Below are 15,780 nucleotides of genomic sequence, written 5' to 3' on the forward strand. Positions count from 1 at the left end.
AGGTGTTCTTCAATGAAGGTAACGATGTTCTTGTTGAGCCTGACGGTACGAGATTTAACATTGAGGTGTACAAGAGAATGTACTATCTACAAACAGAATGTAATGAAAATGATGTGTGTAATGTCAGTCATGATATTCAGACATGGCATGAGATCATGGGTCATTGTAATTACGAGGATATACTGAAGCTGCAGGCGGTAACAGTAGGCATGCACATTAACGGTGAAAAGCATAGAACTAACAAAGAATGTGATGTGTGTATAAAGGGAAAGTTGACTCAAACAAGGAACAGAGGTCCCACAGAAAAAGTAAAGACACCACTTGAGCTAGTTAACACAGATCTAGCCGGTCCAGTAACTAATGAGTCCATAGGTGGCTTTAAATATATGCAGTCTTTCACAGATGTGTGTACAGGAGCAGTGTTTGTTTACTTTCTCAAAGCAATGAGTGACGCACTTCAGGCCACGGAGAAATTCCTTGCAGATGTAGCTCCGTATGGCAGCGTAAAATGCCTGAGGTCCGACAACGGAACAGAGTTTACAAATAGAGAGTTTCAGTCACTGCTGAGAAGGAACAAGATCAGACACGAAACGTCCTGTCCTTACTCCCCGCACCAGAACGGGATAGCTGAGAGGGAAGGGCGCACTCTTTTCGAAATGGCTAGGTGTAAGCTAATAGACGGTAACTTACCTAAGAGTCTATGGCATTATGCGGTCCAAGAAGCAGCTTGTTTTAACAAGCACACGGGCACCACCCCATATACAGCACTGACAGGAAAAAGGTGTGATCTAGCCAGGATGCACAAGTTTGGGTCAGTGTGTTATGCTTACCAACAGGACAGAGGGAAACTCGAGTCCAGGTGTGAGAAAGGACTTTTTGTAGGGCATGACAAAGGCAGCCCCACTTTTCTAGTCTATTATCCCGGTAAGGGGAAAGTGCAAAAGCACAGGTTAGTAAAGTTTGTCACAAAGACAACATGTGAGAATGAGACACAGACACAGGAGCCAGAGCTGGACTCCATAGTAGGGTGTGAGAAAAGAGAGACGACACAGCCTAGTGTACTGAGCACAGACATGCAGACAGACGATCAACAGCCACCGGAGGATGATGGCGAGAAGCACCCTAGGGTGACGTCACGTGCCTCATGCAGTGGGAGATATCCCCCCCGGGAACATAAACCCCCAAAGTATCTGAAAGACTATGCCCAGAGAGAAAGTGACGAGGATGCCAGTACACTTACCAGCATAGATTACTGCTACAGAGTAGTGAGTGGTGTACCTCAGACCTTTAAAGAGGCCATGATATCCCCTGAATCAGGAAAATGGGAGAGAGCGATGGATGAGGAGATGAGGTCCCTGGAGGACAATCATACTTTTACTCTAACAAAATTACCCGAGGGTAGACAGACAGTGGGAGGCAAGTGGGTGTACTCAATCAAGGAGGGTATTGAAGGGCACGACAGGTACAAGGCCGGGTTTGTAGCTAAAGGCTACAGTCAGAGGGAAGGAATAGACTACGGTGAGACATTCTCCCCTACAGCTAATCTGACCAGTGTACGAGTAGTTATGCAGAAGGCAGCCGAAGACGACTTGATTTTACACCAGATGGATGTGAAGACAGCCTACCTGCACGCACCCATTGATAGGGACATATATATGGAACAACCTGAAGGTTACGAGAAGAAAGGAGAGAAGCTAGTGTGCAAGCTAGAAAAATCCATTTACGGCCTGAAACAGTCTGGGCGAAATTGGAACGAGATGCTTCATACATGTCTAATTGAATATCACTTCATTAGATCTGTCATCAGAGAAGGAAAGATGACACTGGTTTACTGTCCTACAGATGACATGGTTGCAGACGCTATAACCAAGCCTGTCTCCAAACTGAAATTGAAAAAATGTGCAGGGGTCATCTTCGGTGTGTAAAATATTGCCTACTATGTAATATTGACTGCCATGTTCTTTTGATGTTTTGAACTGTTATTTTTCTTGGAAAAGTTGTACAGTATACACGTCATTCATAAGTGGGAGTGTTAAGTGTAAGTATTAATATGTCTGCATGTAACTGCACTATAACTATTCCACAGTAAGAGGGCGCTATAGGCGTAAGGAGGCGCAGCTATTGTAGCTGACGTCAGTTATCAGATATAAGGGATTGTTCCCTCCCCTTCTCTCTCTCTCTCTCTCTCTAGCTCTCATGGAGAGCAGGTCAAGTGGTGCAATGCACATATGAAAATAAACCACGCCAGTTAAGGCTAAAGAATACCTCGTCGTCATGACCAGTTTATTGCTATACATGTGACTCTGTCAACAACACACATCTTATTGTGAGGTTGATTTCACATACACTACTTCGACATTAGCTCGTCTACATACTTGAGCATAGCCAATTTAAATTAACTTTAGTGCTGCATACAGTTCCTACCTACATAATAATCATCTCTCTAAGTTACAAGGATGACCTTATTTTATCAACCTCAAACAGAAGCCGTTTGTTGTACAGTATTATCCCACTTAACGCTTAACACTTCTCTATTTCGTTTTAACCTTTATATATACAGTTTATGATTTTAACTTGGAGGCTACTATTAGCATCGTTAGCACCGATGTAGCTACCACTCGCTTACACGCTAACCCTTAACATTAATTACGTAACTGATTAAAATCATTAACACATAAATAAAGCACTCAAATTTCACTTATCGCAAATCCGCATTCATGCACCGTCTGTTTCAACCGCAGAGCGAGTCACAATAGTCCGATATATAAGCATGAAGAACAAACAAACACGGCCGGGGGAAAGTTGTGTTCCCTGGATGAGCTGAACAGGCAGAGTGCCTGTAGCTTCACGGAGCAGCTAGCAGAGAGACAAGAAGCTAGCAGCAGCAGTCACTTCACAGAGCCGTCACTCAATGTGACCACGCCCTAATTTATGCAACAACTTTAAGACCTAATATAAATAAAAGGGTTGTGTTAGAAAACAATTCACTCTCAGATCCATAATCATGAAGGTGGAATCTAAATATATTCATAATAATATTTATTGCATCCATGGGTAGAAACATGTTTTTTTCTGCTGTAAAGTTGGCCATTTTAACATGGGGAAATGGAAATTGCTCCTTTCTGCAGTCAGTCCCTATCGGCCAATATATGAACTGCAGTGTGTGCCACTTCCGTATTGGCGTCCCGGCTCTTCCACAGAGTTTGCCGCTTGACACACACACATCATGCGCCCCGGTGACAGGACCTCCTTCATAAAACGAGGGGGAATAATCGTGCAGTTTGATGTATGTATAGGTGTATGTGGTTAAACGTAGCAGCCTCGATCTCTATTCAGCTGTTCTAATGAACGGAAACGCAGTGAAGGAAACAGTAAAAGGCACAGCTCTTTTGCAGTATTTTTATTATATGTACAGCACTTTGGCTAGACCAAAAATCGTTTCTAAATGTGCTATATAAATAAAACTTGATTTGATTTGATGTTCCGCTGTAACGGTGGTGAACCCATCAGAACATAGTGTGCGAGCTGACCAATCAGAGCACAGTGGGCTCATAGGGGGGGGGCAGGAGCTCCAACAAGCCGCTTAGGACAGAGAGTGAATACACATACAGAGGTGCTGTATGAGAAACCAATGTGATTTTGGAACATTGAACAATGGAAATCTATTCTAGTAGACCTCAACAATGGAATTATGATCAGTATTAATGGCCATGACATGGGACCTTTAAATCACTGTTTTCAACATCAGCTCTGTTGTTTTTGTCTCTTGTTAAATTGTATGATATTGTCCTTATCATTCTACTTACATCAAACATTGGCATCAAATTAACTTCATAAAATATGACCATATATAACAAATGTTGTCCATATACAATTTACGAAATGTGTGTTATCTGTCTTCACAAAGCTCATCAATGTACTCTTATATGAAAAGAGCCATTCAGAGTCCCAAAAAGGAGTTTGTGCAGTTCTGTAAATGAGTAATGTATCATGTTAAGTTAAATTCACAGGTATTTTTGATTTGATGATAGGACTTACATTTAAGTTGAAATGTTTTTACAATGGTATATAACCATGTAACCAAACTGTTTGTGAATTTTGAAAGATGTATATTATATAGAATTTTAAAATATGTATATATATTTGCAGCTAGGCCTACCTATACTCAATGATTCCTCTAATGACTTTCTTTTATGATTTAAATGGAAGTCACCAAGCGTTTGCAATGGTCCTCCGTCAGCAGGTCCACCTTTTATAATCCTCAGTCATCCAATTAGCTGGCCAACTGGGTCAGACAGATACTCAGAGGTGAAAACAGTGAAGGTGTTATAACTGTGTTTATGGCGCTTTAAACAACACAATCTTCTTTCATTTTATGTTGCTGAAAGATCCCTGAGGTCCTCCACAGCTTCCATCTCCCCAAAAAACTGTGAGTAACTATCTATCTATCTATAATTATGTTTATGATACACAAATACACAGTTAATCATACACATTATGTTTTAAGAAAAGCAAATATGTCTGGTATATTGTTTACATTGAAGTTTATTTTGTAGAAACTACAGAGAATAAATACAATTCAATGAAGTAGGAAAATTGTGTAAACAAACATTTTCATCACACATTTACACAACAAATGACATGGTTTTCCATCCAACTCAGTGTTCTTATCAAATAGTGATCCCTATCGGAGGGGTAGTGACCACTGTGGTAGTAGGAGCAGCAGTAGTTGTAGTAGGAGCAGCTGTAGTTGTAGCTGCAGTGGTCGCTAGCCGGTTTAACAGCTGCAGGATAATCTGAATCAACTGGGCGTTAATGGCCTGCTGGTTGTTGTTGTTGTTGTTGTTGTTGTTGTTGTTGTTGTTGTTCTGCAAGAAAATCAGAGAGTCATTGTCAAATAGAAAACAGAGGAGTAGCTAGGGAATTGTATATCATTTCACAATCAAGTGTTTTGAATGTTGAACTGTAGAGGATAGAGAAAGCAGTCACCTCATTTGAATTTGAGTCAGAGCCAGAGCTTGAGCGAGCAAGTCTTTTGTGCTCGGTGTCCATCTGTAGGGAAAGCCACAATTATGATACTGCCTTCATTTTACTTTTGCAATTTTAATACTTTTATCACGGTATAAGAAGAAAAGTATTGATATTAAGTTTGAAAATGTTACACTTACAGGCTGAGCCAGAGCCAGGCTCAGGAGGCATCCAAGAACAAGAGCTAGCTTCAGCATGGTTACAGTGATCTCTCTGTTAGAAGGAAGAAATAAAGAGTGATGCAGGTTTTCTAAAATATGAGCAAATTCCCACTTAGAAGTATAGAAAGAAAATATATAATTACCTTCAATTCTTCACAACTTCAGAAGATTGTCTCGTAGAGAGTCAAGGAGGTTTTTGAGTTTCTCTGAGTGTTGAGCTTTGCTTATAAACAGGTACAGAAGCGCATGTCATCTCATTAGCAAACAGCGAGGTTGTGAAATTACAAACAAGTTTAGGAAATATTCCACCTCAAAATGTCAAGGTGTGTGGCTAATCATCAGAGATGGAAACCACCCTCGGATCATAGGCAGAATTCATTTCCTAGATTGTATCAGAAATGATAGTCCGTTGGATTTTTCTCAAATGGTAATCATTATATCAATTTAATATAGTCAGAAAAATGTGTTTCTTACCACCATTATGTACGAACTATTCCTTCTCCTTATTCTCAACCCTTTACTTTTAGCAACAAAAATACAGACATCATAATACCTGGTCTTATGATTACAAATAAGGTGACTTAAAGGCTTAGACAGGAAGCGGCCGCCACCCAATGATGAAAGCATTTCATTATGCATCTATTTGGTCTAGGAAATTAAATAACATTTTCCCCTCAATTTCCCCAAAAAGTTTGAAAAGAAAACTGATACAAAAAAATATCTAAAGAGATTTTCTGTATATATGATTAATTATAGATATCTGACACCAATGTTGTTTTTTTGTATAATGTTGCAAAGAACAGGGATCAAAGTCAATAAGGAAGACATTAGCATCTATTTGTGAGGTAATTGCTGTTTTGCACATGATTGGGTGATTGTGACTAAGATGTGTTGCTTTGAGAAATGTTTGGTGTGTCTCAATATCTGATGTCTGATATAAGTATCAATGCATGAGGGCCCACACACATACTTCTTACAGTAGATGCTATACGGTAAGTGTTCAGCTATGTTACATGTCTGTTTTATGGGTGTAAAGGGGCCAAAGTTGAATTTAAATTCTATATTTCTTCCAGGTTCTTGAAAAGCCATGCAGCTCTTGTGTATTGTAGCTTTACTTTTGGCAGCAGTAGCTGCTCAGCCGCCTGCAGGTGGACGCAGGCTGGGTGCAGACTCTAAGGTAACAGAGTAAAAATATTAAGAGACACGCGGGTCCAGAAGTGCTTTTACCCTCTGCAAATATTCATGTTTTTAATGTATGTGTTTAGCGAGGTGACGATGAGCTATTGGTGACCCAAGCCCCTGAAGATGGATGCGGGTCAGGTGAAGAATCTGGACGGCCATCATGGGTATGTGTTGTTTCAAACGCTATACTTATTATTTCATTTTGATGCAATGTTGGTTGCAGATAATCAGTTATTCCGATCTCATCTCTTGTTCCACTAAACTCGGGAATTTACATGATATATTTTAGTTAATTACTCTTGCTTTATTCAACCTGTAATATTTTTTAGTAAGTATATGTACATATGTTATTTTAAAATATATATTTTTAAGGGATGTTACCTTCAAATTAGTCATTGTAGTACTCTCCAGTTCAGTGGAACTTAGTGTTTATACATCAAATAAAATATAATATATTTCATTCATTCATATCTATTTCCTGAAGGTTTTTACAGAGGGGCTTCTTTATATTGTATTCATAGCCTGATTTATACAAACAACTGTATTATACCTAGATACATGACAAACAACTGACTGATAACAAAATGACTGTTGTTCAAAAAAAAATTGACCCTAATATGTCAACAAAATGAAATACAAATGTTGAACCTTGCTTATTCTAATGTTCATATTTCTCTTTTAAAAATAATTAAAAGAACTCATAGCAAAAAATATATTGTCATATTTGCATATTTAAACATATCATTTCAAGAAATCTGTAATATAGAAAATGTTAACCTTAATCTTAATAATCATCTGGGGAAGTTAGTGGTATCTATAATTCAGCTTGTTTGTCTCCTTCAAGGGATATTTGAAAATGTTGGGAATAATCTTATAGTTGTTATAGTTTGTTCAGTTTTGTTGGTCTACAAAAAAATTATCTGAATGTTTTTTGGTTTCGCGGGAATTTATGCTCTGTTACCATTTAAACACACGTTGAGGCTTTCTAGAGTCATGGTGTCACAATGAAGTTATTTGGCAACCAGCATACTGTGCAGACAACCTGTGATTAATCAATCAATGTTACACCATCCACCCTCTCGAAAAACCACAAATTGTTGTTTTTACATTTCTGTTTGTTTTGGAAATAAAAAATAAGAATTATGCTTACAGCTAATAAACTGGGTACAGGATATTCAACTGTAAAAAAACGAAGACATGGAGTGGGCTAAAATAATTCAGTTGCGAGCAAAGGAGATCTCCTACTGTAATAAAGTGCTCTAAAGGTAATAACTAGCCTATATTTTTGATTCGTTTAGTGTAATTATCTGAACAAGAGTTGACCTTACATCTGACCTATTTCACTAAATATGGACAAGTCCCTACAATTAAAAAGACTACCTAAAAAAATAACAACTTCTATATTCTATATTTTGCTTAGACATTACCATAGTGGTTATCAAAACCTATTGCAACATGCCATACTTTACCTTTTCCTTGTGCTGTTATCTGTACTCAGCATTGTATCTCTCCTCGTCACAGGCTCCTGGTTTCATGTCCGATGTCTCTGGAGTCCCTCATCACAGGTTCGGCAGGCATAGGGGACACAGAGGACCTTCAAGAGGCCACAGGCCCAACAGGAGGAAACCTGTTGAAGTGGTAAGCTCACAAAGACACTGTAGCTGTACTCAAATGGAAAAGTAATACAAAGTGTAATTATTTAAGTCTCTACTTCATTAAAGTCTTTAGTTCATACGTCCCATACTCCCTCTATTACTGTTCTTTTGTATTTGGATAAATCATTTATATTTTATGTTAGTTGCTTACAGTATGTCTTTTATTCTGAATCAGTATTGGATGTCTGACTTTGAAAGTAGCTTACTATTAAACTTGAACATTGGTTTGGTCTTGAGTCACAATAATTAATTACGATGATTTCTTTCTGGTTTTAGGTGTTTTCCCCTTCATTCAAGGTAGGCTTTCTGTCATGTGATATCATTGTATCACACTTAACAATTTACTAGAGCGTTTGGCAAAAACTCAGATTTTTTTTAATTCTAATTCATTTTAAGGTTGACAACGTGACATTTCAGGTAAGAGTATGACTTGACTTTTTTTTTTTAATGTTTAGTACTTTACAGTACACTGTATGTTTGACATGAAAGACCAGATATTTACTTTTTGTATGCGTTTCGTTCATAGAGCACCACCGATGTCTCACTGAAGGAGGTAAACATTTTTATTAGATAGTTAACTTAAAATATGAAACCCACTCACTGTATGTTGTAAATCACACTATCTTATGAAATGTTAATATTTCCCTGACATTTTGTGTGAAACTCCTACAGGGGGAGAACATATTTCTGGCACCGAAGGTATTTTTCTGAAGAATCAATTTTGTGTGTGGTTAAATAATTATTTATTTATTTGTTGTATTATCATTACATTCTAATGAATGACACTCCATTCCTAGCAGGGTAGAAGAGGACCTCACCATCATCGGGTATAAATGATTATTTAACTCTTTTTAGCAATGGTTGCATTATCAAAGCTCAGACATAGAGAGAATGTGATTTTTATCGTTACTTCTTGTATAGGGAGGAAGACACAGGCCTCCACAGAGTGGGGTATGGTTTGTTGAACTCTAATTCTAGTTTTTTTTTTTTATATTCTACATTGTTTACACTTACACTCCAGAATTTAGCTTGATTTGATATTAAATGTTTTTTAATAAATGTTTCCCTTTTCTGTATTCTGCATTGTGATATATGTTTGTCTTTTCAGCAATATGTGAAGCTAATCTACAATGCCACGGAGCCGGTAAATTCCTGATATTCACTATATATCTAATATATTTAATATAATACATATTTCAATCATAATTTCTCTTTTTCCATTCAAAGAACATGGTCTCCATTGAGTTTGGGGCTTTGAAACCTGTAAGTACAGACAAGATTGATATACAAATTGATTTCTATATATTATGTCATGTTAAAACATGGTGATGCAAAACTCCAATTAAATCACCAGTTAATGTCCCAATCATATAATTACTGTTATACTGAACTGGGAAACACAGAACTTTGTGGAAATAAGCCAGTAAAACAAATAAAACTGTTCTCACATTTAAAGAAACTTCCGCAAATGGTGATTGATGTTGTTTGTTTAATTTGAACTCTTTTTTCAAGATAACCCTTGGTGAATATGCTGGAGAGGATGAAAATCCAGAAGAAGATTTCTGACAACTTCAAAAGGTGAAGGTGTTACTGGAGAGATAATATTTCAAATTGATCACCTGAACATCAATCTTCCACAGTGACTTATGCTGACAATGTTTATCCCCTCACACTTTCCTCAGGAAGAAAAACAACAACAACAACAACAACAACAACTAAGTTTGATCAACCAACTTTAATTAAAGAAGATTGTGGTTTTCTATCCTGTAGTATATTCTGAGAAATGATTTGTGTTACCTGTACTGTAAAATCCTAATTTCTGTGTACTACAATAAAAGTCTTAAACAAATTACTTTAGCAAAGTTCTTTATTCGACATGTTGTGAAAGCGAGGAGCAAATTCCTGAAACAAGCAAGATGGTTTCAGTGTAGTATAAAAAGTATAAATTGCATTTGGGGGAAAGCACACCCCATTACATATTGCAGACAAATAAGGGGCATTGCCGAACACAGAAGTGCATTTTGAATGATTGAATTGTTGTTTTTTCCCATCTAAGGCTCAAAAAGGAAGGGGAAGTTGGAGTTACCCTGGAGAAACATAACAAAACAAAACAATTCTCAATCTTGCAAAGCTTTGACATTGACAAATTACATAAATCATGTTTTGTTTGCATGCATACAAATGAAAGTACATAAGCTTTAAAGGCATCAACATTGGAAATTATACCTCATCAATCCCTGGGCCGGAGGTGTCACCACGAGGATCAGGAGGGATCGTAGTAGACTCTCTCTTTGTCCCCATTGGCCATGTCTGATGTAGAAAATTATAAAAACACAGCAATTAGTCTAGACTGGTGCACATTTGTCTCCTTGGTTTATTAGTATATTTACAAAAATCAATAGGTTGTACTCACTTTTTCAGTTTGCACCTTAGGCTGGGAAGGCTGCTGAAAATGGGAAGATATGCAAAGTACATACAAATAAGTATTTTCCTACACACGTCATTACAATTTTGAAATTAGATACACAAATGTGAGACACCAACATTTCACAAATTAACAAAGAAACTAGATAATAGTGTTGAGCATGAAATATACAAACTGCATAAGGCATCTTTTAACAGTGCAGATGTTACAATTACTTATTCAACACTGGAATGGGACTGAGGTAACATGATTTCAGCAGCGTGTGGTCAAAAGGCAGACAGTCGATTTTGCATCGGAGTCACCGCAGATGACTCAGCATCTGCAGCTATGTTATCATCATTAAATGTTATCTTTAGTGGTTTTTCAAAACCCTTAATTAAAGGGGCAAAAGGATGTTGCTACACAATCACGTTTTAAAATGTTTTAGTAGTAGCTGTTCTTCGTGTTACTTTATTCAGTAAATGTGTAGAAGATATCAAATAAAGACATCTAGACTGCCCTCTACAAAGCAAATCTCTATTCAGTTAGGGTGGATTATTTCATGTCATGTTGCGTGTCTCACCTGCAGAGGGAGCTGTGGTCTCTGTGTGGCTCTCTCCAGCTGCTGCTGGCCGTTGTTGGGCTGCATCAACACAGTGTTCCTCTGCTGGGGATAGCCGTAGGGAGGCACAAAGTAAGGGTAGCCCTGTGGATAAAGGAATCACTTTAAGTCTGAAGTCAGCATCTAAATAAAGATGTTTAGGTTTGAACAAAGGTTAAAACGTTTTCCTACCTGCTGTCTGGGAAACTGAGGAAATCCATAAGATGGGTATTGAAATTGTGGAAACATCTAAAAGAAATTTTAAAAAGTTAATAATTTCTCTACATGACTGTGAGAAGCAGCAGGGGAAGCGATAATGCTGAGTATTTAAACAAAGTATCCGTGTGTGTCCATGCTGTTTGGTTGTACCTGAAAAGGGTTTTGGGCCTGCTGAGGAACTTCAGGGGCGTTGGGATCCTGTGGAGGTCCAAGCTGCTCTTGCTGGCCGTTGGGGAACATCATTGGCGTGAGTTGGTTGCCCTGATTGGGGAAAAACAGCTGAGGCCCCTGGGGCCCGAAGGGATTGGCTAATTGAGGGTTAAAGTTCACCATCTGTGGAAACAGCACCTCGGGCCGCTGCTGCTGGAACACATACTGGGGTAATATGGAAGACCCCTGGAAAATAGAAGATTTAAATCGTATTACTTGTATTCACAAATTGAAACTCTATCATCTGACATGTGTTGTAGCTCAAGGTGGTAAGTGGATCGCAAAACAGTTTTCAGTACCTGTGTTTGTCCCAGAGTTGCAAGAGTTAGTCCATTCAGTCGTAGGATCTGAACACACAAAAGGGTTGTTTTAAACTTGATACCACTATTCCTGTATAACAATTTCAACTTTATTTAACAGACAAAAACAAAAAACTATATTTAGGCCTACCTCGTTGCTGTTGCTTGCAATAATTCCAATCTGAAACTGTAAAACACAAAAAATAACTCTTTATCTCTGACATTTTAGATGACAACAAATATTTACTTTAGCAAGATATCCAACTTACTGGTAGAGAAAAGCTAGTCCTGAATAGACAGATCAACACAAGTGCAGTCGGCAGCTTCATGATGTCCTACAGTCCATAAAAAACACAAAGCATGCTTTAATACATCCATATCCATAATATACATTTCTCAAAGACAAAAAAAAACTTTCACTAGAAACATGAGCATTACAAAATCAGCTTACCTCCTGTTGTTTCTCTGGTTCTGTTTCTCTTTCTGTTGCCTTTCTCCTCACCCTGTCGATATTCCTTTTAAATTCTTCATGTGAGCTGATATAGTCCCCTGCCCACTCCTCCAGACAATGTGTGGTCAGTGACAGACATTTCTCATGGCCTCCGACTCAGACACTTACAACACAGGGCAGGTAAGTATGTTATTAGATGTAATTTGTGTCTCTAAACGCCATGACACGGTCTCTGCCAAGTTGTTAACAAACCCCTGAAGTATCTGAATTTAAAATGTCATGTGTTTTCCACGAACCCTATAACGTATAGGTGAACGTTTTGCTTTAACAGGCCAATGACCTTTGGTTTAAAGGGCTGTTTTAGTAAAGTACACTTCTTTATGTTCTCTTGAGTCAAGTTTATGTGCATAGTTTACAAGAGTGGTGCTTCAGGATTTAATTACAGACATTGAAACCCGACATATTTTTTGGGCTTGAGAAAAAAAAAGCAAACAGGAGCTGGGAGCTTATTGTCAGACATTTGTCACAAGTTGTTTATCATGCACCAACTGATGTTGCCATCTAATTGGTAAATGATATGTTATAATAATTGACTGAGTTGGAATTTATGTTGAGGATACACAGCAATGAATATATGAATTCAAATATCTTTAGAATCCAACAACAGGTGTACGACTTTCACATCTCCATAGTTCACAAGGCACAGTAGCTATTTTCTAAAACAGCGTTGATAGATAATTCAAAAGCCAGGGACTATATTTTTACTGTAATCTGTTTTCCATGCACACATGTGCTTTGGATATGTTTGTTTTTCTGTGCTTGGTTGTATCTTATTTCAGGCTAAAATTAATATTATACTTTAACTTAAACTTGCCCCTGTTTGCAAACCTGTGACCTACATTCTTTTAGTTTTAGAGCTGAAATGACGCTTTACAGCAGCAAAAGCACAGGTGGTACTAAAAACATTAACAATGGCTGTGTTCTATTCAAGCGTCATGAAAATGATTTACACCTGCACTACAAAAACTCGAAATGTTGCCAAGTATATTTTTCTAATATCTAGTCATAATATGTTTTTACACTTGCTATAAGCCATAATAACTTCAGAAGTAACAATGCAGTGAGATACCGGGTCTTGTTTTAAGACAATGCATCATCTTGTTAAGTCAAATAATCTTATTTTGAGTTGTATCTCAGATTAAAAACTATTTTTTCACATATTTATTGGAAAATCACCAACTAACATCAGAAAGCAGAACACTTTTGAGCATTTGCGGCTTATATTGTAACACAACATTTCCTGATTCTGGTAAAATATAGTTCAAAATAAGTTTTCCCAGCTAATAACAAGATCTGATTTATCTAAATATCCCTTCTTATTTCAAGAAATCTTACCAAGCTAATTTGTACTTGTTCTATTGGCAGATTTACTTATTTCAAGTGAAAACAGCTTGTTTTCATAATTTTTTCAACTCGTTTTTGGAGCAGCATTTTTTCCAGTGTGATTTTCCCATTTGTGACATCTCAAAATGTCTTACAAGAACAACGCCTTTATGTGATAGATGTTTTATGTTGCACCACCATAGCTCACTCCAGCATTAGCTTCGTAGTGTGTAACTCCTCACCATATTTTGATTAACCCCAATGCACCAATGAAACCCAAAAAAGCCCATTTAATTATTGGCTTTGTTAAAACAATTATTATTTAATTTTTCTCTTGTCAGCAAAATTCTTCAGCTATCTTCTTTATTGAAGTCATGGTTCTTGAGAAATTGTTGTTTCATTTGTTTCAGTACTTATTATCCTTTAGATGGCAGCAAAGATCCACTATACGGTGCAACGATAATCCCTGTTTATTGGTGAGAATGTGTCAATACATTGGAGTGAAATCAGTGGATTCAACATCACAAACTTTGATTAAAGAATCGTTTATTTTATTTCACAGTTAACATGCCACACACTTGTTTTTACTGAGATCATTAAGTTAATCTAAAGTATTGTCATAATTAATAAGACAAACAGATTCCATTGTCATTGGTCGAGACAAAATCATACAAATCAAGTTTTATTATAATTTTGATACTTCTTGCATATCTGATTAAAATGTATCACTGTCATCTTAATAATCTTCATGACGAACTCCCCCCTCACAGGGAGTGGTTGTAATAGCTTCAATGGGAGCTGGAATCTGAGGAAATGAACAAAGAGTGAATGAATGAAACATCTAAAAAGAGAAGCAATGATACCAGAGAGTGTTGATGATGTTATCCACCTAGATCTATTACTTTTTCTTGTAAACTGCATAATATTACCTGGGTATCCACAGTGGCCTTCAAGGTGTTGTCTTGTTTCATATTCTGACGCTGGAGAGTGAAAAAACAACAGTTAGACAGAGCAGCTTTCATCAGTATTCACATAGAGGCACAGTTCATTTTGTAACTACCCTGAATCTTCTGAATGGATCAGCCTGGAGGGGAACCTGCTGTTGCATGGCACCACCTGGGACCCCCTAAACAAAGGCAGCAAGGTTTTGTTATCCAATTGGTTTTTTTATTGTCATCAACAAATCATGTAACCTGTAATAAAGTGTGTTGTGATGAGATGAAAACAAGATTGATTACCATCTGAGGCTGCTGAGGAGGATTCATTTGTGCCCCTTGAGGCACTCCCATGAAGGGAAACTGCCAGTAAGGAAAGACATAAATCAATGTTGTTGTTTTTTGTGGTACTATAAAGCCCGAAACAATATCAAGTGTGTTGTTATACAATTACAGTATTTGCAACACTAACCCCATTGACTGCAGGGACAGCGTACACATTGGCAATAGGGGCTGGAGCAGCAAAAGCAGGAACTCGTGGAACAAACTATAAGAGAGGGAGAAATATATGATTGTTCATGTTGGGGTGTTTGTGTTTAAGTGTTGCCAAATGGATCAGATCAGATATTTTGTAAATATGGTCATATTGTAACACAATTCATGTAATGCATTAGCTGAATGCATTACATGAATTCTGAATTCCACCAATGCCAACTTGTGGTGTAGTTACAGTAAGAGATCAAACGAAACAAATAATTGTTATCAAATGTATTGTTGTACCATGCATGTACTGGACATGTTTTGCATTATATATTAACCTTTTTTGTTACAATGTCACATTTGTCTTTTTTATTGTTTTGACACCAAGTTTAGATCTTTCCAGTCAGCTACTAATACCCAGATTAAGGCAAGGATATAATACGCATTTTAAATAACATCTAAGTCGCTGACTCTTCTTATGAATTTTGAATTGTATTTGGTAATGTTCTTTGCTGTGGAACTGAGATGATCAATGGAAGCTTGAAAGACTCACCTGGACGAACTGCGGCTGCCCGATGAAACCTGCCCCTCCACCAGCTACCATGGCAGGGTTCAGGCCTCCTGCCATTAACCGGGGATACACCACTCCGTTTGCCATTCCTCCAGCCAACATCCCAGGGTTCATACCTGCCATCATCCCAGGGTTCATACCTGCCATCATCCCAGGGTTCATACCTGCCATCATCCGAGGGTTCATACCTGCCATCATCCC

At 37.7% G+C, this 15,780-nt stretch overlaps 2 protein-coding genes across 5 annotated transcripts; one reads left to right on the plus strand and one right to left on the minus strand.

The window, feature by feature from the left end:
* Window positions 1-3,171: 3,171 nt before the first annotated feature.
* Window positions 3,172-9,858, plus strand: LOC307041527 (uncharacterized protein). 4 transcript variants are annotated; one of them, XM_079684994.1, is made up of 15 exons: window positions 3,172-3,286; window positions 4,389-4,429; window positions 6,263-6,366; window positions 6,455-6,535; window positions 7,893-8,009; window positions 8,303-8,323; window positions 8,423-8,443; window positions 8,553-8,579; window positions 8,699-8,725; window positions 8,824-8,853; window positions 8,948-8,977; window positions 9,135-9,170; window positions 9,254-9,289; window positions 9,539-9,604; window positions 9,709-9,858. In XM_079684994.1, exons 3-14 carry the CDS (start codon window positions 6,277-6,279, stop codon window positions 9,590-9,592), a joined length of 570 nt encoding a protein of 189 aa, XP_079541120.1. In that variant the 5' UTR covers window positions 3,172-3,286; window positions 4,389-4,429; window positions 6,263-6,276; the 3' UTR covers window positions 9,593-9,604; window positions 9,709-9,858. The 4 variants fall into 4 exon arrangements, 3 of the variants coding, with proteins under 3 accessions (XP_079541120.1, XP_079541122.1, XP_079541121.1); XM_079684996.1 differs by having other exon boundaries at window positions 8,827-8,853; XR_013808773.1 differs by lacking the exon at window positions 9,709-9,858 and having other exon boundaries at window positions 8,948-8,982; window positions 9,539-9,605.
* Window positions 9,859-10,077: 219 nt separating this feature from the next.
* On the minus strand, window positions 10,078-12,332 carry odam (odontogenic, ameloblast associated; the record flags this gene model as incomplete). The annotated part of the gene is made up of 10 exons (XM_079649339.1): window positions 12,211-12,332; window positions 12,029-12,094; window positions 11,911-11,946; window positions 11,760-11,807; window positions 11,401-11,646; window positions 11,224-11,280; window positions 11,014-11,136; window positions 10,440-10,472; window positions 10,253-10,336; window positions 10,078-10,113 (listed from the first exon to the last, which is right to left on the minus strand). Exons 2-10 carry the CDS (start codon window positions 12,086-12,088, stop codon window positions 10,078-10,080), a joined length of 723 nt encoding a protein of 240 aa, XP_079505465.1. The 5' UTR covers window positions 12,089-12,094; window positions 12,211-12,332.
* Between the last annotated feature and the right edge of the window lie 3,448 nt (window positions 12,333-15,780).

This window comes from Notothenia rossii (assembly GCF_949606895.1).
Source record: "Notothenia rossii genome assembly, chromosome: 1".
Taxonomy (NCBI): Eukaryota; Metazoa; Chordata; class Actinopteri; order Perciformes; family Nototheniidae; genus Notothenia; species Notothenia rossii.